The sequence below is a fragment of the Indicator indicator genome, chromosome 13 (assembly GCF_027791375.1).
Source record: "Indicator indicator isolate 239-I01 chromosome 13, UM_Iind_1.1, whole genome shotgun sequence".
NCBI classification, from domain to species: Eukaryota; Metazoa; Chordata; class Aves; order Piciformes; family Indicatoridae; genus Indicator; species Indicator indicator.
Genome location: NC_072022.1, coordinates 126584 through 147887, shown reverse-complemented (window position 1 = coordinate 147887; position 21304 = coordinate 126584). Strand labels below are relative to the sequence as shown.

The 21304-nt window shown below is 43.1% G+C and overlaps 1 protein-coding gene across 1 annotated transcript; it reads right to left on the bottom strand.

Annotated features, from left to right (window-relative positions):
• Positions 1–395: 395 nt before the first annotated feature.
• Positions 396–1328, bottom strand: LOC128970919 (G-protein coupled receptor 55-like). The gene has a single exon (XM_054386304.1). The coding sequence runs from the start codon at positions 1320–1322 to the stop codon at positions 396–398; it is 927 nt and encodes a 308-aa protein (XP_054242279.1). The 5' UTR covers positions 1323–1328.
• Positions 1329–21304: the final 19976 nt, after the last annotated feature.

Sequence of the window (21304 nt, the reverse complement as noted above, 5' to 3'; positions counted from 1 at the left end):
TTTTTACCATAAACTCCAAGTCTCTTTTTCTCTGCAGCCCAAGTCTGTGGTGGCTGAAGTCACAAGAAAGGTTTTCATTTGTGCTGTAGTCAAGGAGGCTGAAAGATGCTACGACATGTAAATGAAAAATTTAATATTTTTTTCAAAGTAAATAGGAATCTCATCCAAAGAGCTATGAATCACCAATCACCTGTAAATGTTAGCACAAAACGTTATGGAAGGAAATAAGAAAAGTTAGAAGCAGTCTTCTGGGAGAGGACTTAGTTCTGTTTTATGAAGTGTTTCCAGCTCTGAATATTTAAAATAAATTGCTTAGGTAAGTAGTCCAGGGCCCTGTACTTTCCCCAGAAGCCTCTCCATCCATCATTCCAAGTGACTAACATGCAGCATGTGGATCAAGGCTTCCGCTTGGCTGTTTTTTTGCTGTTTTGTGATGGGTCTTCCAAGGACTCCTTTAAAACAAAATAATAACACACCCCATCAAGACAGCAGTTCAGGTTTGCCCAGCACAGGGTGACCTGAACTGTGTGTCGCAGCGCTTGCTGGAAGCTGTAGTGAATGATGTTGTTCTTCACCAAAAAGTACAGGAAGTATGCCACGTGGTAAGGTGTGAAACAGACCAAAAATGCAGCAAGGTTTGTCACCACTATTTTCTCTGCTTTGGTGATGCGTGCTTGGGGGTTTTCTGCTTTTCTGTGCTTCCTCAAGCACCTGACAGTTTGAGCAGTGCAGAAGGTCATGACCGCCATGCTACTGAAGAAGGCAGTCTCCAAGGCACCAAACAGGCCTTTGTTTTCCCATGTGCTTTTGGAGAAGTTGTGGAAGCAGGAGGAGATGTCGTTGCCCTCTCCATGTAGCTGGAAAGTAGAGACTGTCCCAGCCGAGGTGCCCAGACAGATGACTGCACAGATCATGGCAGCTTTCTTGGTGGATCTCAGGGTACAAGCTGTGAAAGGATGCCGGATGGCAATGTACCGGTCCACACAGATGCAGAGGGAAATGAGGATGCTGCCATACATGTTCACAAAATAAAGACTCTCCAAGGTGGAACAAAATACAGATCCCAAATTCCATTTGCCCTGGCGGTGGTAGGAAATGATTTTAAAAGGAAGAGTAAACAGCAGCAAAGTATCCAGGAAAATAAGGGCTATCATGTAAACTGTCGATTCTGACAGCTTTTTCACCTTAAAAAACAGGAATGACAGAGCCATCACATTGAACAGCAGCCCCAGGGTAAATGTGGGGGTATATATGATGAGCTGGAACAGTTCCACAGCAGTGCTAATGTTGCTAGTATTGCTCTTGGCATGGGTGTCATTCATATCTCCTGGTATGCTGGAAGAGAAGAAAATCCCCTTCACCACAAAGGAGAAAGATCACATTTAAGGCATGGTACCAAAGCCACTGAGGTCTCTCTGTGTTCACAGACCTGGAGATGCTTTTTCCTCTCAGGTTGCTAAGTGCTTAAGTGCAGCTTAATACGGAGTTGCTCTGTGCCAAGGGATCTTGGGGTAAGGTTGTGCCTCAAGGAGGAATAAGGCTTTCTGAAGGCCAAGCTTCACTTGCACTGTTACCTGTTACCACAAACTGTGCTGCCCTGTAGTTTTGGCTAGTCTAAGTACAGGTGTGACTGCACCATCCCCTTGGAATGATATGATCTCTTTACAGAGCCAAGGTAGCAGCTCCTGATTTTAGGGTTACTTGGATTGTGGGGATGAGGGCGATTATTTAGATAAGGTATCCTGAATCAAGGTACTGTAAGGGACCTTGGAGAGAGCCAAAAGCATGAAGGTCCCCTATGTTTATTAATGTGAAAATCCCAGTCATTGCCATCCTGCAACCTCTCCCAACATGGCCCTTGCAAAGAAGTGCTGTGATTACTTCTGACCTTTCTGACAAGCTTGCTAAAAGCAGCAGGCAGGGAGTTTCAAACAGCCTATTTTCTAGCAGAGGTGAAGCCATTAGAAGAAGAATGAGATTTAAGAACCTCAGCTTATGTCTAAAGCAGCTGGACTTACCACAGCAGATAAATTTCTATCTGCAGAGACAGTGGTTGCAGATGACATGCAGCTGGTTTCTCCTCTGCAAAGAGGTGACTGCAAATGTCGAGGCAGCTTCTGAGCAGAGATCATGAAGCAGTTCTCTCCTTTAGAAGAAGAGTGCTGGTTTCGCCCTGCCCTCAGCCTCTCCTGATAAGGAGTGGGAAGGCTCTCACTGGTTTCTGCAATGCTGGTCTCAACCGGAATCACTTCCAAATGTAAATCCACAGGAATACCTGGTCCTTTCTGCCAGCCCGCTCCATTACAGCAAAGGTAACCTGTAAATAAAGCCTTTCAGAGATCTTTCTATCAGTGCCCAGGACTTATTTTTGTCTACTGTTCTCTAATTGTCATTATTTTGACCCAGTGCCTTTCCTACAGAAATTACTGATCTTGATGTTCTTTTACTTTAGATTTGTCAAATGCCTGTTGACCACACAGTAGAAGTTCCTGTTCTGCAGATCAAGTCACTCCCTGAATATTTCAGAGGTAAGCTGTCCAATACTGTGGTTTGAGAGAGATTAGGACCTCTTTAGGTCCATGAACCTCTGAATTCAGGTGGCCTGTGGCAGATGAGGGGTTACACTGATGACCTGGGCAGAGATAGTGCCTGGTACAGGAGGGTGGCCTAGTTTGTCAGCCCAAGATGCTGTGCTCCTGCTTAGTCCTCATCATCAAGTGCAGTGCTGTCAGTCTAAACTCTGAGAGGGAACCCATTACTGAGAGCCAAAGGGATGAAAAGTTAATTAAAGAATTACTGAAAAGTAATAAATATTGACAAAGTACTTCATTGCCTCTGTGGGAGTTTTCATTAGGTATTTTATTTTTCTTTCAGTCCTTTTTTGTTTCTTATTTTTTGTTGTTGCTTTTTGCTTGCCCCCCTTTTAATTTTTTTTTAATAGAGTGTATAAGAAATCCTGGGTCTAGAGAAATAGTTTTGCAGCTTCTTACCAAGGTTTTTCACCTGAGAAAAATCTAGTTATGATAAAAAGCCCTTTTAGACTAGAGTCTGTTGTGCAGATTTATAAACAATAGAAAAACCCAAACAAAACAACCAACCATTTAAAAGTATAAACACAAAGTAGAGACTGTGTATTCTTAAAAACAACAACAAAAAGTAGACATGCTATAAACAAAACAAGCTATGTAAAATACAGCTAGTTTTTAGATCTTGTAGCAAAAAGAAAGTTTTTGAGGCAAGGTTTCACTACAAAGAAATATTCTCTCATTATCTTACCTTTAGGCTGTCTCTAGCTGTGGTTGTTGACTTTTTCTCCCTTTCATCTTGAATAATTCTGGAGTCTTGTGTTTTCTTTTAAGGCAGTGGGGTGAGCTGGATGGAAAGCAACTGCTGGTCATTGTATCAGTAAGCACGAAGGGCTGCTGCTTTTTGTTTCATCACATATTTCCATTACAACAGCGGTCTCCCCACGCTGAGGCTGCCTGCACGCTCTATGTACATAGAGATCATTTAAGGATGTAAATACAGAGTGTGGTGGGGCCAGCGTCTCTGAGTCACCCACTCAAAACAGCCTCCAGTAACAGAAAAGGAAATCCTGACCCTGCAGGTCTTTCTCTGCTATTTTTTTTCCTACAAGACATGATTTTATTGATTGTATGTAGCATCCGTGGGTAGAGTGTTAGCTGTCAAAACATGCCCTAAGCTAAATCCTAAGCTATCACTGTCATTGTTTTCCTTGCTTTTCATGATAGCAAAAAGGAAAAAGAGGTCGTTTCTTTTCAGTGATGATCTGATATGTTCACCTCAAGTTGGTATTTTCAGAAAAGACAAGGGTTACTCTCAAATCTGTTATACTCCCAGGGAGCAGGGAATGTAGTTTTTATTGGTGCCCTGCATACTCCTTAAATATCAAAACTGTGGATTATGTTGGCTAAGTTCAAACTGTCTGTGAAAGAGATGGGGGATAGTAGACAAAAGGAAAAGTAGTATTTTGGGTTCCCCCATGGTATTTTAGTTGAGATGACTCCACTCATGAGGTAAAAACCCCAGCCCACTCAGATAGAAGGTCTGCATGAACAATACCTCATCGCATTGCTCAGCAAGGTATCACTTCTGTACTTCCAGTGGTGGCCTTGTGACCGTGACTACATTTGGATGTCCACAAAACCACACACATACTGGCAGATGCCATTACCATGAGGTATTTGGGGGCTGAGCCAGCCTAGAAGGTGGGAACCAAGGCTGCTGTGAGAGTGGGATGTAAGCCCAGCTGCCACAGTGATCTCTGTGGTCCTGCCACAGTTGGGGCTTTGCACATAGCAGCTCTGATACTGCCACTGATGTTTGAAGCAGAGGTGCTGTCTTCATCACTCAAGATTTTCCCCTCACACACAGGGAGCTTTCTCTTCTCTTTAATTTTCTGTTTGATATTCATATTCTCAGCCCCCCTAAGTGCTGCCTGCTTCAGCAGAGGCTGCCCAGAAGCATGCCTTCCTGGGTGTGCTTGCTGCACAAAGATCTGGGTGAACACACATCTGGAGAAAGGTGAGAAGGGGCAGATGGGGAAGCAGCAATGCTAGGGCTGGCACATCATAGTGTAACCACGACCAGCAGGTGGACTGTGGGTTTTTTTTGCCAGCAAACATCTTTGTGAGTCTTTTAAGGGAGAGATATGAAAAGAAATGGCCAGGAAAGCATGGAGGGGTAGGGGACAAGGTGTGTAGGTTCTTGGGACACCGGGAACAGGGTGTGAAGCCTTCTCTCCCTTCAAAATCGAGAAAAGAATGAGGGCTGATAGAGAGGGGGAAATAAAACAGAGTAAGCAGCATAATGAAAAGGCTGGGATAGTCCATGAGGGAGCCTCAGACTGCTGATTAATAGCTTAACTTGTGATGCAGAGGTGAGAAAGCTCTAGGCAGCCAAGCTACCTTTTACTTCTCACTGCAAGCCCTACTCTACATTAATGGGATGTGACTCTTTCCTGAAACAGTCAAGACTGAGTGTTCTGTCTCTTTTCTTGCAGAACTGGGAGAAGAGGGCCACACCCTGCAAACTCTACTCTCCTTGGAACCTCTGTGTGTGTCAATGATGCCACCAATGTGTAAGGCACCTACCACTTTGTGCAGTTTCAATGCATCATCTTGTTCATTTTTCCTGACGAAGAAGCTATTTCACAGTATTTTTTTTTTTTGCTAGTATTAAGGACTTTGCCATATTGTCACTGCCACACAGAACTCTTCAGGCCAAGTACACGTCCCTGGATGGCAACCAGTGAAGCTCTGCTGACTCCCTGTGCTTGTCTCTGGGCCTTCTCCTTGCCCCCATGGGCTGTGCCAGCCATCATAAGGCACTGCTGGTCTGTTGCTGTGCCCTCACAGAAGACTGCATTGCAAAGAAGTGCCATGGTCCTGGCTCTTCAGTTGTCAGGCCTGACACAGAAAGAGTGTCAGTGTGGGACTGCTGCTGCTGACATCCTTCCAGCTTAGGAGATGAATCGGTAGTCGTTGCACCACACAGGGTTGTGCAGTGAAGACATGGTGTTTTTTTTAATCTATCTACATCAGAGCCTAACCAGTGAGAAAAGGATGTGCTCTGCTTGGAAAGAGAGTGCACCCAAACACCCTTCAAGTCTTCTCTAGTTTTCAATTTTGTTCACCTCCCCTTTGTCCTTCCATGTCTCCAGGTGCATGGATTTTCTGTTCTCTGAAGGGCTGCTCTAACTGTTCCGGGCAGGAGGCTTTGGAAGCCAACCAGAAGGAAACAACAAGAGGTTGGGCAACAAAGGCCCCAAAAGAGCAATATATGGAGCCTTGGGATGGTCCCAGAGAAGCTTTTACTGTTAGACTGGGCTTAAATGGAGTTACCATGGTGGGGGTTCAGTGTGTCTAAGTTCCTTAGTCCTGCTAAGAGGGCTCGCTGTGTGATACCCAGGAACACCAACCTCTCACTGTGTACCACATGGGACTTGACCCAGGAGGCTATTGGAGCTTGCTCCTGTCTGCTCTGGGCCACTTATTTACCTTGGGCCTTTGTAGCATCCCACCAAGGCTGCCTGCAGCCTCTGGCTGAGTCAGAATTGGGATGAAATCAAGTCCCACCACTTAAGTCCGGCAGCTCTGCAGAGTCGTTTCTTGTTGAGCTGCTCCATCTCGTGGCTGCAGGGGAAATGAGAAACACCGACTTCAGCCCTGCTATGTCTCTGTCTCTATCTGTGGTTGATCAACAGAGGGACAGTTTATCCTGTAGGTCAGATAGCTTACCCCACAACCTGCCTCCACCAGCCAAGTGCTAGACTCCATGTCTTAACTGGCTTCTGTGTTCGCTTCAGCATCCAAGTCGTGGATAGCTCAGCAGTGATGAACAATGGAAGAGCCAAAAGCTGTGATGGTGATGGATGGAGAGGGACGAAGTGCAGAAGCAGCTGAAATGGAACTTTGCTATCAAAGTGACCAGGAGCCTGTGGGTTCCTGAGAAGCCAGGGCCAGGAAGCTGCTGTGCTGGTACAGGGTCTGAGCCCTGGCAATGGTGTTCTCACTGGTGTTTAGTGTCCTGTAGAAGGACCCTACAGCTTGAGGAAGGCAACACATGAGGACCAAGACAGACCCAGCAAAGGGTCCTTTCAACATTGGAGGACCTAAATCTGCTGATTGGAGAGCAGGTGAGCTGAAGTCTTTCTTTAGCTCTGATATGTTTAGTTCCATTTCCACAGTGCAATCATGTGGGGAGACTCCTGTGGGACTCCTCAGAACACGTCAGCAGGGTATTTTCCATGTCAGTGCTGTGAGAGTAGTGGCATTTGAAACTGGTGAAATGTGAATAAACCCAAAGGCAAATAAACTCTTTTTCCCAAATTTTCTACAACATTCTGATCTAAGACCAAGGCAGTTCAGGTACTCATTCTCCTATCTTCTTATTCTACTAACTCTCAAGCTGCAGCACCCACAGCAACAACTTGATGGAGATCTGTCTTATGTTGCAGTTTTTGCATTCTTAGTTATTCCCCAGCTCCACAGAGCAGGCTTTCAAGCCAGACTTTCACACTGCATCTGAGGGCCCTGCCTACCACACCACAGCCTGTGCCTCTTCCCAGCCTAAAGACTGAGTCATTTTGATACTTTAAGACAAGTTTATTTTTTTCTACTCAAACCATTACCTACACTGGTCTTCAGCTTATAATAGCCTCTGAAAGACTTGAGATAGCATGTTGCAAATTATCTGTTTCCCATTTCCATACAAACCTCCAAACTGTAAGACCCCTCAACCTAGCATGATGAGACAGGGACTTCCACTGGAATTTTCCAAGGTGGAGAAAAAAAATTAGTTACTGAAGATGACCAAGGAGATCTCATTTTATTTTTCAGAGTGCTGAAGTTCAAGTACAACTCTAGTAAAGCAACTGTGTAACTGGACTTCCTTTCCAAAAGGCACTTACACACGTTTCGAACCAACTTTGCTGCTTGTGTGGCCAAGAAACTGTGTCTCTCTGGGGGGTACCCTCTTGAGACTGGGAGACTCTTGATTAGAGCCCACATGGCTCACAGCTCCATTTCTTCTTAATGGGAAAAGTCAGATTTCCTTGCCTCATTTCCAATGCCTGTGTGCCTGTCAGAAATTGTTAGGCATGTTTAGGGCAGCCCTCATGACAGGGAGGGAAGTTTATTGAAAGTCATTATAAGAAAATAATGAACTGAAGAAGAATATGAGTCATTTTAGGCAAGGGAAGAAGTGCATCTACTATGGCATCCTGTCTTTGACTTCAGTGGATGTCTAAGAGAGGAGAGTAAGAAACTGCCTTCCCATTGCCAACATTGCTTCCAGCAATAAGCACTTGAGAAAAACAAGGAAAACTTGATCATAAAGGCTCCTTTGGTTAGATTCCAGCCTTTGCTCTTCCATATCCCACAACATTTTTCTACGGAGGCCTTACTGATAGATTCCACTTACAGAACATGGCATGCACCTGTCTGTTCAGCAGCCAAATCTAGCTTCTTCATGATGAAAATACCAAACTGTTTTACCCATTTATCTTTAGCATTTTAGCTATACCAGTTGGTTACCAATGAGCTGTGTTACCTAACAACTGCTGCTTGGGGAAAGTTTCTTAAAGAGAAACCCTTCAAGCAAATTGTGTGCTACCACGACCTGGTAGTCCATTTGTTAAAATTACTTGGCAGAAATAGCAGGTAAGTTGCCAGCTGAGTTGTGGTTTCTGGTCTTCCTAAGGTAGGAGAAATTGAAAGACAGCAAGCCTTCGAATTTAGATAATTAGCATGAAGAGATTAATTAGTAAGAAATGCAGTGACAGCAGTTGGCATTTGGCAACATTACCTTTCCCTGAATGTATATTGGTAATATATTTCTCAAAAGAAATATCTTTACAGCATGATAAATTTTCAAAAGACTTGTTTAGGGGGAAAAATAATTAGAAGATTTTTTTAAAAAAATAATTTTTATGAGAGTTAGTTTTGCTTTCTTTTTGTTTTATTACTTAATCATGCAAATTGTGTGTACCATTTTTGTGCCAAATGTCAACTCATGATCTACTATAACATTAACAGGCCAGCAGCAATACATATGTTTATTATTTCATGATGTACTAGCAAGACTTAAATTTGCTATTACCAGAGGTAGAGTGCATAGAAGATCTGGCTGTTAACATCCATTGTATGGTGCTTCACTAACTTTACAACCAGTTTATCAAATATTGGCTCTGCTGAGCATTGTGCTGGTGAGGTGTGGTTTTTGCTGTGCCTGAGCACACCGCTTCTGGGGGTATGCATGTGTGTCTGCACAAGGCATGGTGATGCACCACGGCAGCCTTGCCTACTTAATGCTGTCAAGTTTGGGGTTTTCCCTCCTCTCCTAATTGTAACTGTTGTGTTGTCATTCTGGTAGCGTGGGGCTGTTATCTTTTCCATTGTACGTGTGGGGAGTCAAAGCAGAGATAAGCAAAAGGATTTTCCAAAGTTGATACATGACACCTGCAGCGGGATGCGGTTTCCCAGATCCAGATGCCTCTTTCCCACTGCCAACACACTATTTTTAGCCTTCTCCTTCCTGGGACCCAGCTCCTTGTCTTCAGCCCAGGAGACACAGCATTGCATCAATCTTATTTGGGTGTTCACACCCTTCCATTCTTCAGAAATTATTCGTGTATCTTCACTTTCATATCCCGAATTAACTGTTCTTGGTTGGCAAGTGTTGGAACTATGTAGTAACAGAAGAAGTATATCAAGAATGTGACAAGGTGTATTTAATGTAATTTTCCATATATATCTGGCCACCTAATGTTAATCTTTCAGTCTTTCTATTTAATTTCAGTAACATTGTAGTCTGGATGAGGCTGTGCATATGTGATAAAAGCAGAGTGTCTCTTCAGTTATACCCTGTGCAGATTTCAGTAAGTATTAAGAAAAGATTTTTCTCTCCCCCATTTTTTCTGTAGCTGAATTGAGGGAGTGGTGTCCTTCAGGTAGATCTCGTGGTGTCTTAAGTATGTTAATAGCATGTTGTTTGTGCAGAAGCACTATTTTTAATCACCTAAATTCAGGCAATTTACTGAGCACCCATAACTCATAATTTCTTTTTCCATTATTATTCCTTTTAAGATTATACAGTTTAGAGAAAGAATCTCTACTTCTAAATGCTTGGTTTCTTTGGCCAAGCATCTTTTGTGCATTTAGCAGAAGGCTGTCTTCTTTTTGTGTCTTGCATTGCCAATATATAGGCATGGGGGCTTCAGCACTTTGGCTGCATTAAATCCTATTGCAGTGCTGGTTTTCAGACTACTGTTGAGCACTGGAGATAAGTATTTACTTTCTTCGATGTGAAACGTGCGCAGCATCCCACATGTCTCTGAATCACAGAAAACAGCCTGCACATTTCTGTTTCCTTTTAGCACATTTGTAATTTGCTTACCTTTGATACAGTATTTTTTAAGTGATTTTTTTTGCTTGTTTTTTTTTTTTTAATTTTCTTTTTTTTTTTTTCCCCAAGGCACTGGTTTTTATAGCTGTGGTTGCTAATGGGAAGAAGTTTATGCAGAAGAAAGTCCATTCCTTCATTCCTTTCAAGTTCAGATGAAAGCAGAGCAGGAATACTTCTAATAGCTTTGTGCTTCTTGCCATTGTCATCATTTGGCATTAGGGACTTTTGCAAGAGCTAGCTCCCAAGGTGCTGTTTTTTTTTATTCAGAAGATCTGCTGTGCAGAACTACACAGTATGGGTACAGAAAGATAACTCAAATTGAGGCCTCAACAATGCTGAATTTAGCAGGATAATCACCTGTTGTGACCATCTGGTTATACTGTGTTTGATGAACCTCAGGATGCATTTTGCCCTCTTGGCTGATGACCTCAGGAACATCTTCCCATTGCCTGGCGTCAAGGCTGGCAGGAGAGGAGACACTTGATGACGGAGTCAGGGACACCGGCACATGTGTTGGACAGGACTTATAAGGCAGTTTGAGCAGCTTGTTCCCACCCTCTAGGCTGTCATCAGTGCTTGTAAACCAAAGCACCAGGTGCCTGAAGAAGCTGGTCAGCCAGTAGCCCTATGGTTTGACAGTGTGAACAATCTCCTTCTTGTGGTTTACCTATAATATGAGGAGCGTGTGACATTTGACGTTTGTAGGGCAGTATGTAGAGTGGTTTTGCTGTCATGCTGCCTTTAGAAAAGATCTTGCTGAACCACATTCAATACATAGCTGAGAGACCTAGAAGTCACTCAGGAAATGCTACATTTAATCCTCTGAGCCCCTCATACTGTAGTCTTGGGAGTGGAAGATTCAAGTATTGGCTCAAGAAATAACCTGTAAAATAACCTGAGTTAAGGGAATCAGTTCTTCCTAATACCAGTTGGTTTGTATTGGTCCACTGAATCCTACTAAACTCTTGGCTTTGAGACAAAAAGAAATGGGAGTGGGGTTTTGGGGATTGATTTTTTTTTTTTTTTTTTTTTTTTTTTTACACTGTAGAAGTGGTGGTTTTAGATCACCTTAGCAAGGAAAAAATTTCCATATTATTGCTTAGGCTTACATTTCCATTATGCCTTTTCTTGCAATTCTAATTGTTCAGTAAGACCAAATTTATGGCCTTTTTTTTTTTTTTTACTGTTATCTCTCTCTGAGATAGAACCTTTGGACAGGACACAGAGATGGGAGAGGAGGGATGAACGAAAAGGGGCTTGATGGCTTTTCAGATTTTCACAGGGATTAGGCTGAAATTGTGAGGACTTTTTCTCATTTTATGTACTCTTTTTCCACTTTTCTGTCTGTTCTTGCATCAGATGTGTGCAAGGTGTTCTTGTTCTACCAACCATGGTCAGGGGAAGGTTCATGCCACCTGTATTTTCCAAGGTAGCCTTTGTCTCTACCTGTAAGTGTATGCTACAGTATGTAGCATAGTTAAGATATGTGGCCCCTATAGAAAAGGCTCTGTGTGTGGCACACAACCTGGGTTGCAACCAAACCAAAGGAGAGCCCTGGTCCTGCCATCTTCCCCCTCTTGTTTCCACTGGCCATCTCTCAGAAGGCTGGTGTGAAGGTTGAGGCTGCACCATTCTGTGCACTTTTTTTCTTTTTTCTTTCTCCTGTGCCTTCACTGAAAGGTTTAAAGAGCTTTTATTGGACAGCATTTTTGAATTTAAAAATGCCTTGTCCTCCTACCTGAAGTGGAACTTATTGAACTGCTAATTTGGTACCGTGATATGTATACCTTTCAGACTTCTCATACTTATTAATTCTTAGTGACATCGCATTCGTATGAACAAATATAAATCTGATGAGGTTGTTACAAGTATTTATCAAGCCACATCCTTTTCCTGTTATTTTTCTGGTAAGCAGTTCTCAAGCCAACTATTTAGACATTTAACATAAAATTGCTCTGGTCTTGAGCATTTTTTTGTGGTAAATAACCATAACCACTGAAGCAAAACTAACTAGGGCTATGGTTTTAAAGCTGATTTAGCAGTCAGGCTTGTGATCTGAACTAAGGGGGAAAGAGGAGGAAGTGTTAGAATATTTTTTTCCTCTAACTACAGGATTATTTTATCTTAACATTTCTACCACAGTTCAGTTTTTGCAGAGTTGATGCTTGGTTCATGTTTTGTGGTGTCGACACCTTGCTTTTCTGAACAAATTTTCCAGAATATTGTTTCTTCTATTCCTTCTGATCTCATAAACTTGTGAAAAGTTAGATCAAGTTTGAGATTAAGATGAGGTGCAGCTTCTAAACCTGCAGTTTAATAGCATACACATAGTTCCAGGCTGAAATTTGGCAGGCTATAACTAGTGGTTCCTACTGAGTAGGAAAGAAGAGTGATGATCCTAAAGTAGCTATTTCTTGTGCTTGCTTCTTTTCATCTGACATGGTTTAGCAAATTAAGAAATACTGACCATTTGTGTAGAAGAACTCTTGCTTATGATTCTGGATTGAGAAGAAGGCATGTTTGGAGGAAAATGCACACCTGCTAATTGTAATTCCCCAAACGGACACACTATATTATTGTGGTTCTTCTGCTCAATAGTACTTTCCACTCTGGTGTCCAAGTGACTGGTAGAGGGAGATGTTGCTTAGCCGGACAGAGATTTACAGTCTGGTCCTAACAATCTCCTAGCAACAAGCTAGGGAATAAAAAAAAAAAAAAGGTACATGATGCTGTTGTAAAAAGTTTGTACTTGTCAACTTTGTGCTAGTTCCTAATCGGACTTCTCCATGTACATGCTGAAGAACCACACGAGGTCAGCCACAGAGCCAGTGTGCAGTGTGAGCACGAGTGCTGGGTTTTGTTTTGCATTCAGCTGAGTTTTCACAGCCAGGTTTTTGCATTGCTTGCTTATAGCCCCGCTCCAGTTTGCAGGCAGCCCAAGGCCCAGTTGCTGCCCACTAGAAGGGAAGGGAAAGCAGGCAGACCCAGAGCTCTGTTTCTGCAGGAGTCTAAGTATTGCCACCTTTTGCCTTCCTCCTGGTGGGCTGCACTTGGAGATAAGGGATCGCTTCAAAAATCTCTATCTGTGGTTAAGGCATTTAAAATGTTTTCATTATCTCAGTATTTAATCTCATTTAAGAGAGGTCTATTTCCTACCCCAAGGTACAGGAGACACCTGGGCTGCCTCATGCTGCTGAAGGCGAATGTGGGCAAGTGATTGAGAAAGGTCTGGGTGCTGTGCAGTGAACCTCTCAGCGAGAAGGAAACCCACACAGGGGTTTTATGTTCATGTTGCTTTTTATGTTGCATGCCAGTCATTTCATTACCCCAAGTTCTTCATTTTTTACTTGGCACCATGTTCTCCACCCCCAGGCAGAGAGATCTTCAGGTCTCCCAGCTCACAGAAATAAGGTGACTCAATCCCACACTTTTCAAGGCAGAGGAAGAAGCATGCTTTTTGCACTGCTGTGGGAAACCTCTGCAGAGTCCCAGCTGTGGCTTTGTAGGAAGTGTCAAGCCCAGGAGAAGATCCCTGTGGACAAGTGACTCCTGGAATGGGTAGCACAGGGTGGAAAAAGGCAGAAGATGCCTGTGGGAGAAGAGGAGAGAGATTGTCGCTTGGGTGCTGCTTGGCCCTGTGGGTGCTGAAGGGATAGCTGTTAGTTTCCCTGGCCCAGGAGATAACTTCTGACTTTCGGTAGAGGTTAGAGGTTAGAACCATCAAAGTAGGACAGGTTGCTAAGGAACCTTATTCAATCTAAGCAACCAAGACATAAAACAGTTTTAAGAATGGAAATATAAGATTAAGGAGCCACATTTAGGTGCATGGCTTGGGAAAGGAAGGGGGTTTGCATTTCAGCTAAGGCTATGATCAAGGACACAAGTGTGTTGCCCAGAATGTTAAAATTTTGAGTAATCTGATATTACCTCAGGAGCTGGAGGGCTGTGATTTCTCTGGTACTCTAAATGGTACAACCATGTTAAAAAGAAAATAAATTTTGATTGAAGAGCATAGCAGAGCTAGCCCAACATTTGCCCCATACAGAAGAGTGCACTTGCTGATAGACTGAACATGCTCCTGGGATCACTCTACCAGTGTGTGTCGGTAGCTTAGATGCCTGTGATGATGGGGAACAGAGAGTGGTTCATTTAGATTGTTTTATAATACGTGTGGGGTTTGATTTACTGATTTTTGCAAAGGAATCGATTTGAAGCTGTGTGCCATGTCTTGTCAAGGCAGTGAGTGTGTGCTACACAGTGTCCTTTAGAGACTAGCTTTCAACATGCCCCTGCTTTAGCCCTGCTCGCCAGGCTGAGCTTGTGTTAAAGAAGTATGCAAGCACATCATAGAAGAAAAAAGGAATGGAAATTTCAATAATCTGAAAAAAAATTTGACACCTTGAGATTCTTGACAGCCTGCTAGTGAAGAGGTTTCTGGCCACGGACGAGTTATCCACCTGTAAGGAATACACTAACGGGAATGTTTAAAAGACCACAGCTCAGCTTTGAGTGTTGCTGTCATGGCCCTGACTGCTCCAAGGGGCTCTGCAGCCTCTTTGTCTTTTCTAAACCTTTTCTTCAAACGGGTGCCTGAGACAAGCTGTAACCCAAAATCAGGCTGCTGTGGAGAAGCAACAGGAGAATGAAATCTTTGATCTTGGTAAGTGATATCTGTACATCTTTGGGCTGGTCTTTTCATTCCTGAGTTCTAGTTATAGCAAGAAAAAGCAAGAAGCCCAACCCTGTAGACACTCACTCTTAAAAAGTAATTTTTAGAGAATACTTTGGGAATTACAATAGTCTGAAATTATTTAGAAGCTTAGATGCCTCCTACCAATGTATCTCTGATTCTTAGGCACTCACTGAACCTCATAGGCGCAGTCTCCATCTTCCAGTCAAACAGAGTGAACAGCTGACTTCCTTTTTTAGTGATGACTCTAAAAACAGGGACTTGAAGACTAGACTAATGATGATGAGTCACAGAATCACAGAAGGGTAGGGTCAGAAGGGACCTCTAGAGATCATCCAGTACCACCCTGCTACTAAAGCAGGTTCACCTAGAGCAGGTTGCCTAGGATTGTGTCCAGTGAGGTTTTGAAAGTCTCCAGAGAAGGAGATTCCATGACCTCTCTGGGCAGCTTGTTCCAGTGCTCCATCACCCTGACAGGAAAGAAGTTTTTTCTTGTTTAGGTGGAACTCCCTGTGTTCTATTTTGTGCCTGTTGCCCCCCTGCCCTATCACTGGGCACCAGTGAAAAGAAACTGGCCCCATCTTCTTGCCCCTGGCCCTTCATATATGGATAAACATTGAGAAGATCCCCTCAGGCTGCTCTTCTCCAGGCTAAACAGTCCCAGGTCTCTCAGCCTTTCCTTTTAAGTGAGATGCACCAGTCCCCTCATCATCTTTGTAGCCTCTGCTGGACTCTCTCCAGTAGTTCCTTGTCTCCACTGAACTGGGGAGCCCAGAACTTGGCACAGTTAATTCAAATGTGGCCTCACTAGTGCAGAGTTCCTGGTATGGATGGCTTCCACAGACTGTCAATAATATCAGCTATGCTGACCTCTAATTAATTAAAAAAAAAAAAAACCAAACTTTTGGTGTTGTCATTAAAAAAGTTTCCATCAGTGGGTGGACTGGGCATAAACAGGATGAAACATTTGTCTGGTCACACCTCTTGACTGTAGGAAGAATGCAGCAGAAACTCAAGAGATTGCAGCTTAAAAGCAGGAGACAGAAAAACCCAATCATGGCTCCATAACAAGGGGGTTTCAAGGGCAGAAAGCTGGAGACAAGATGTAGCTAAAGGCTGAAAGTAAGGAAAGGCCTCCTTGCTATCTCCCACTTATTGGATACTGGGAGACAGAGCATCATGTATGTTCTCAGGCCAAAAATGGTGACAGCAAAATCTCTCCTAAAGTTCAGCCTGAATATCTTTTTTTACATACTGGACCTGATTCTTGGTGGCATTAGGAGATACCAGAATGTTTTGACTTTTTTGCTCATCTTTTTCTCCTGCCTACGCTATTGAGCCAACAGAGGGGCAATTCCCCCTGAGTTAGACTGAAATCAGCAAGTGATGACATTTGAAGCATTACGCTGTGCTCTTTATGAATAATGGTGTAAGGGAAAGCAGGCATTTGCTTTCCAGAGTGAGTGTGGAATGGGAGCAGGTGCTTGTTCTCACACACTGTCATCATCTTTGCTGGCAAGGCTCTGGCTGTGCACCAGCTTTGGTCCTTTCTTATGTTTGTGTTTTGCCAGAAAACAGCAGAGAAATGGACTTTTACAAAGTTTAGCCACACAGAATTTGTTTGACAGGGATGGATTAATAAGAAGTGATCCAGCTGTGTATTCCCCATGCTCAATTTCCAAGACTGGAAGTCAAAACAGGAGAAAGAACAGGTCTTGCTGTGTAAATCTGACAGATTTGTTTAGAGAAGTTTGTGACTCAAAATGAGTCATTATGTCTACTGTTAAGAAAAGGATTTAAATCTCAGGGTATCTTTGTTGCTACTACAAAAGCTAAAGAGAAGCAGGTTTTGAAGGTGATCCTGTAATAATCTTACTGTTTTTATTGAGCTTAGCTCTTGGTGTTACATAAAAATTAGAAGAGAATAAAAATCACACTTGCCCCAGTTCAGATTTGGGGTATTTGAATCAGTCGAATGATTACCTTTAGTTTCAAGGCAATGAAGTCACAGGGCCCTGCTTTGCAGTATGATCTTGGGAAGTTAGAAGGAGAAGAGGTGGAGATATACAGAGTTCTCTGATTTTACTGGAACTCCAATGCGCTGTGTATACTTTAGAATACACAGTGCCGTGGGAAAAGAGGGACAGAGATTTGCAAGAATCCAGTGTGGTCATTTTGATGACTTTCCAATATTTCAGCATTTTTTTTCAACTGCCATAGGAACTGAGGGTGAGCCTTGCTTTCAACTGGACAAGAATTGCTTGCCCTTGGAAAAGACTTGCTGTAGGAGCAGAGAAAAGGTAATGTTCTGTAAAAGGCTCAAATCTGAGATATTAGTATGTCCTAAAACAACAGGCATTTTCCACATGCATTGATGTGATTCTTGGAAATACTGAGGAAAGCTCCCAGGCAATGTTAACTTGAGCAAAGGTGAGATGAATCAGAATTATGTTTACTCAGTAAATAAACAGATTTAAACTATCAGAAGTTCAACAGATTTTTTTTTCCTTCCCCTCCCCCTCACCCCATAACCCCAGGCAATTAGATTTAATATAGATACTAATGACTGGCTGAACTCTTCTTACCCTACAAGAGCAGCCATCCATAGTCTGCTTTCCAGAGCTCAGACAGCTTCTGGCATAAGTATTGGCTGCCTCTTTTTCAGTAATGAGTTGATTGGGGTGGAAGAGTTGCTTAATAAGCAGCTGTATGGTTTCATCTGCAGGATACAGATATACAAGTATCTAACAGATGCAGAGTACACAGACAGACGATCTGAGAGCCCAGATGTCTCAGCAGCCTTCTGTCCTTGGGGATGAAGGACTGGTTCTTGCTGAGGGCAATCCGGATGGTAGAAAGTTGAACTGCTTGCTGGAGATGCCAGCAGCTCTCCAGTGACTGTTGAGGAGCCTCAATAGTTTCTTTATTTGACACTTCAGTAGGGTGCTTCACTTGGAGTGGCAGCGGTTGCTTTACTCAGGAAACAGTGTGGCATATTTACCATGTGGTAAAATACCACTAGAAAATAGAGGTGCTGAAAGGAAGGACTTCTGGGAAACTGAGAAGTGCCACTGAGCCCTGGCACTGCTGTGAGGGGCCAAAATGATACCTTAGTTTCATTTCAGCACACTGTACAAAGGATAAAACCTATTTTTATATATGTATATCTGTATGTATCTCATATGACCATTCTCTGTTTTCTCTCTTGGCTTCAGCTGAAATGCCTCCTGTGTGCACGTGAAGCTGCATTTTTTGAAAGGAGAGCAGTGCTTTTGGTTTGTGGTCTTGATGTGGTGATTTTATGTATCAATGCTGCTGTTTGTGATTTCCAGAGCTGCAACAGGATTTTATCCATGCACAAAAGCAAGTAAGTGCAGTGCTGGTTGGAACAAAGATCAGCTGTGGAACAATGTCTGTCTCTTACTCCTAAGCATTGATTTCCAGGTTGCAGGAAATATGAAGAGAAAGCAGAAAACTAGGACCTTAAAATGAACCAAAAGTAGTTTCCCCCTTATTCTTTTAACAAGGAGCTCTGCCTGTCCTTGAAACTGCTCTGTTTCACTAAGGGAGGGAAACACCAGCCAATTTTTCAAATCCCCTGCAAACATAATGGCTCACAAGCAGCCACGGGCCCTTGGCAGCACTTCTGGGCATGAGCTGGGAGCCATGAAGTAGGCTGCAAGAGGGCTGCCGTAGTAGCAGCATCTGTCTGCCTACAGAGGATCTGTCATGCTTGTGGGATGCTCCTTGCACAATGGGAAGCTGGACACTGCTTGTGAGTCTGGGGCTGGGGTCTGGAATGCTGGCTAATAGAGAACTTGCAGAAGCAGTGAGCTGTGGTAAGGAAAAGATAAATGACAGGAGATGGTTGCTTTGTGCTTGAGGCCATTAGGTCCAGCTACATTCCAAAGAATCAGTTGGGTGCATGATAGTGCTGTTTCTTCATATGCAACATGTACAGACTCTTTGTGATTGTCAGTGATAAATACACTAAGTTACAGACTAACCATATAGCTCTAAAATAGGATTGCAATGACAAACTCCAGCTCCTGGGGAAGCACTCAGCATAGCTGAGGTAACACATCTTACCCAAAGGTGACCCTTCTTAGGAGAGGAGATGGTGAGGAGGACAAACCCATTGATCTGTCCCTGTTGTTTGATGTTGAACTCTCTTGCCTCCTATCAGGCACAAAATCAAGGTAATGTTCATAATTCCAGTGCTGTGCAGAGTGTGTGGGTGGGACTGTGGTCAAGCCATTGCTCTGTCATCAGCTGCACAAAAAATTATTGTTTGTGCTTTTCCACAGTTTTGTGCCTACAACACAGTGGCCACTTCCACTGAGCAACGAGGTGGGCACCACACAATAGTGCCCACCGAGTCCTGTCCCATGTGAGGAACAGGGTCTCCTGTGTGAGGGTAGGGTGGGAGTCATGATGTATGATGCACTTGAAAGGGCACAACTTCTGAAAGAGCTGGGTGGGCACACTCACACAGAGCAGCTAGAGGACACCTCTGGGGAGATATACAAAATCTTGCTTTGGCAAGAAGAGGGGTCGAAGGGGCTCTCTGTGCCTGCTGTGTTTTTTATTGCAGGAACAAGTTTGCATCTCTGAACTAAAGTCATTTTGGGCTTCTGTCATGGGACAGCTTCTCATAGAAATAGGCTCAGCTCACCCTCTGTGATAACCACTTTCCACAGCATCCTCTTTTCCTCTGGGCCTTTCTTCTCCCACACAGAGGACAACCAGCTCAAGAGTAAGAGAAGCCGCTACGCTTTTTTGGTAACTGAGCCTTTGAGTTTTTCTCTCCAAGCTCCCTATTTTGGCAGTGCTAGAAGAGCAGCCAGAGCAAAGAGTGTGTGTATAGCTTGTCTCTGTGTTTCCATGCTTAGCAAGGATGCTAATTTGAAATCGAACCAAGATGGCTGTCTCAATTTTTGGTGTAACATTTCTACCTCTCTTTGTAATGATAATTCCCCTTGGTGTGTGGCAGCCAAGGTCTCATCATCCTCCTAGCTTCATAAAAGAGTTGTCTGAGCTACTACTATTTGCCACTTGTGCTGAGCAAGTCCCTGCAAGGTTCTCATAGCAACTACCAGAATGGGAGGATTGTATGCAGGGCTGTTAGGCTCTTTGTTCTCCATTTTCTCCCTTTAGACTTGCTAGTTCCCCAAAGGGTACTGCTTCTCCACAGTTCCTCTCCTTGTGTTTGGGTGGAAGGATGGAGAAAGCTCCCAAGACTTGTAGGAAGGAATTAGCCTGAAGTGGAAAATGTTCTGAATGTGAAAAAAAACCCAAACAAACACCAAAAAACCCATCCAACCCCAAAACCCTGCAAAACCCATTTTGATGAGAGAGGCAGAAGTCTGTGCCTTTGAGTAGCATCAATCTATCTTCCTTTGGTTTGCATGCATTTTGGAGGTTAAGTTGTGTTGGAGAAGAACCTTTGGGTAAAATACTGCTTACAGCAGTGCCCAAAGATGTGAAGTTCAGGATGCTATCTCTCTGACAATCAGTTTCAGTCTTCAAACCTGTTTCAGCTTCCTTTTGTGACCTGGAAGCTGCCTTAGGGAATGAGGTGGGTACTCTTCTCACTCTGAAGATTTCTGACCACTTGAAATTACTTGATATGATAAACTGCCTCAGCGACTCTTTTAGGCTTTCAAAGGAAAAATGGTGGTGGGAAAACCTGCCTGGTTCATGTTTTTTAACTAATATATTTAATCATAATGAAATGAGGTTGGACTACCTCTATATAGTCTGTGTCCACCTACATCTACCACAGCCCCTTGCTAGAAAGCAGGAGGCTAACAATGCTTCGATCTACACTTGGATCCTTCCTCAGGTGCCTTCCAGCTTGTAAATTATCTAGTATCATAAAAGCAGTTTTATGAAGACTGTAAGAAAAAGTTCTGTATTATATTGTCTACTTGCCATTAAACCAATTGAAGTTACATTTAATATGGGGGGTGTTTTTAAAAAAATCCTTTAGCTGTGTTATCCCAAAGGGACTTTGGGGCAATGTTACTTTTCTAGAAGTCCAGTGTTATCCTGACAGTACTTTTATAGTATTAGTGGAGTGGCAGTAATCGGAAATTCTGTGTGGAAGGAGGCCTAGGAAGAAGATGATATAACCCACCAGGCAAAGGGAGAGGTAAATAGTTTGAAGAACAAACCCTCTGTACTTTTGTTGATTCCTCCACCCCCCACCCCCCAAGTTGGGTTTTGTTCTTTTTTCTTTTGTTGAGACTACTTCTACACTTCATGGTCTTTCAGTTGCTGTGTGAATCTATGACATACAGCTTGGGGATCATTTTCAGTCTTGAACAAATGCCACTTGTACAATGATGATGGAGTAATCTGCCATTGATAAAAATGCCCTCAAGAGCAGCCAGCCCTCTCCTGTGTTGTAAAGACCTGTGGGGTCTGAGCCAGTTGGAGAAGCTTGACTGGATAAAAGCAAAATTGATTTTTGTGAATATTCTTATCCAGGTGCCTTGAAATAGCCTTGCCAGGCAAAAATTAAGGTTAAATACAGCTGCACTTTAAGGACTGTGGTTTTGTTTAGTTCACAGAAGACAGAAAAACTGAAAATGTAATTTTTAGAGACATTCTAGGCAGATTTGGTTAGGACATTTTTATTTTATTTTATTTTATTTTATTTTATTTTATTTTATATTATATTTT

What these genes read in the sequence shown, in the direction of transcription:
- LOC128970919 (XM_054386304.1), bottom strand. Translation starts at nt 1,322, where the DNA reads ATGAATGACACCCATGCCAAGAGCAATACTAGCAACATTAGCACTGCT.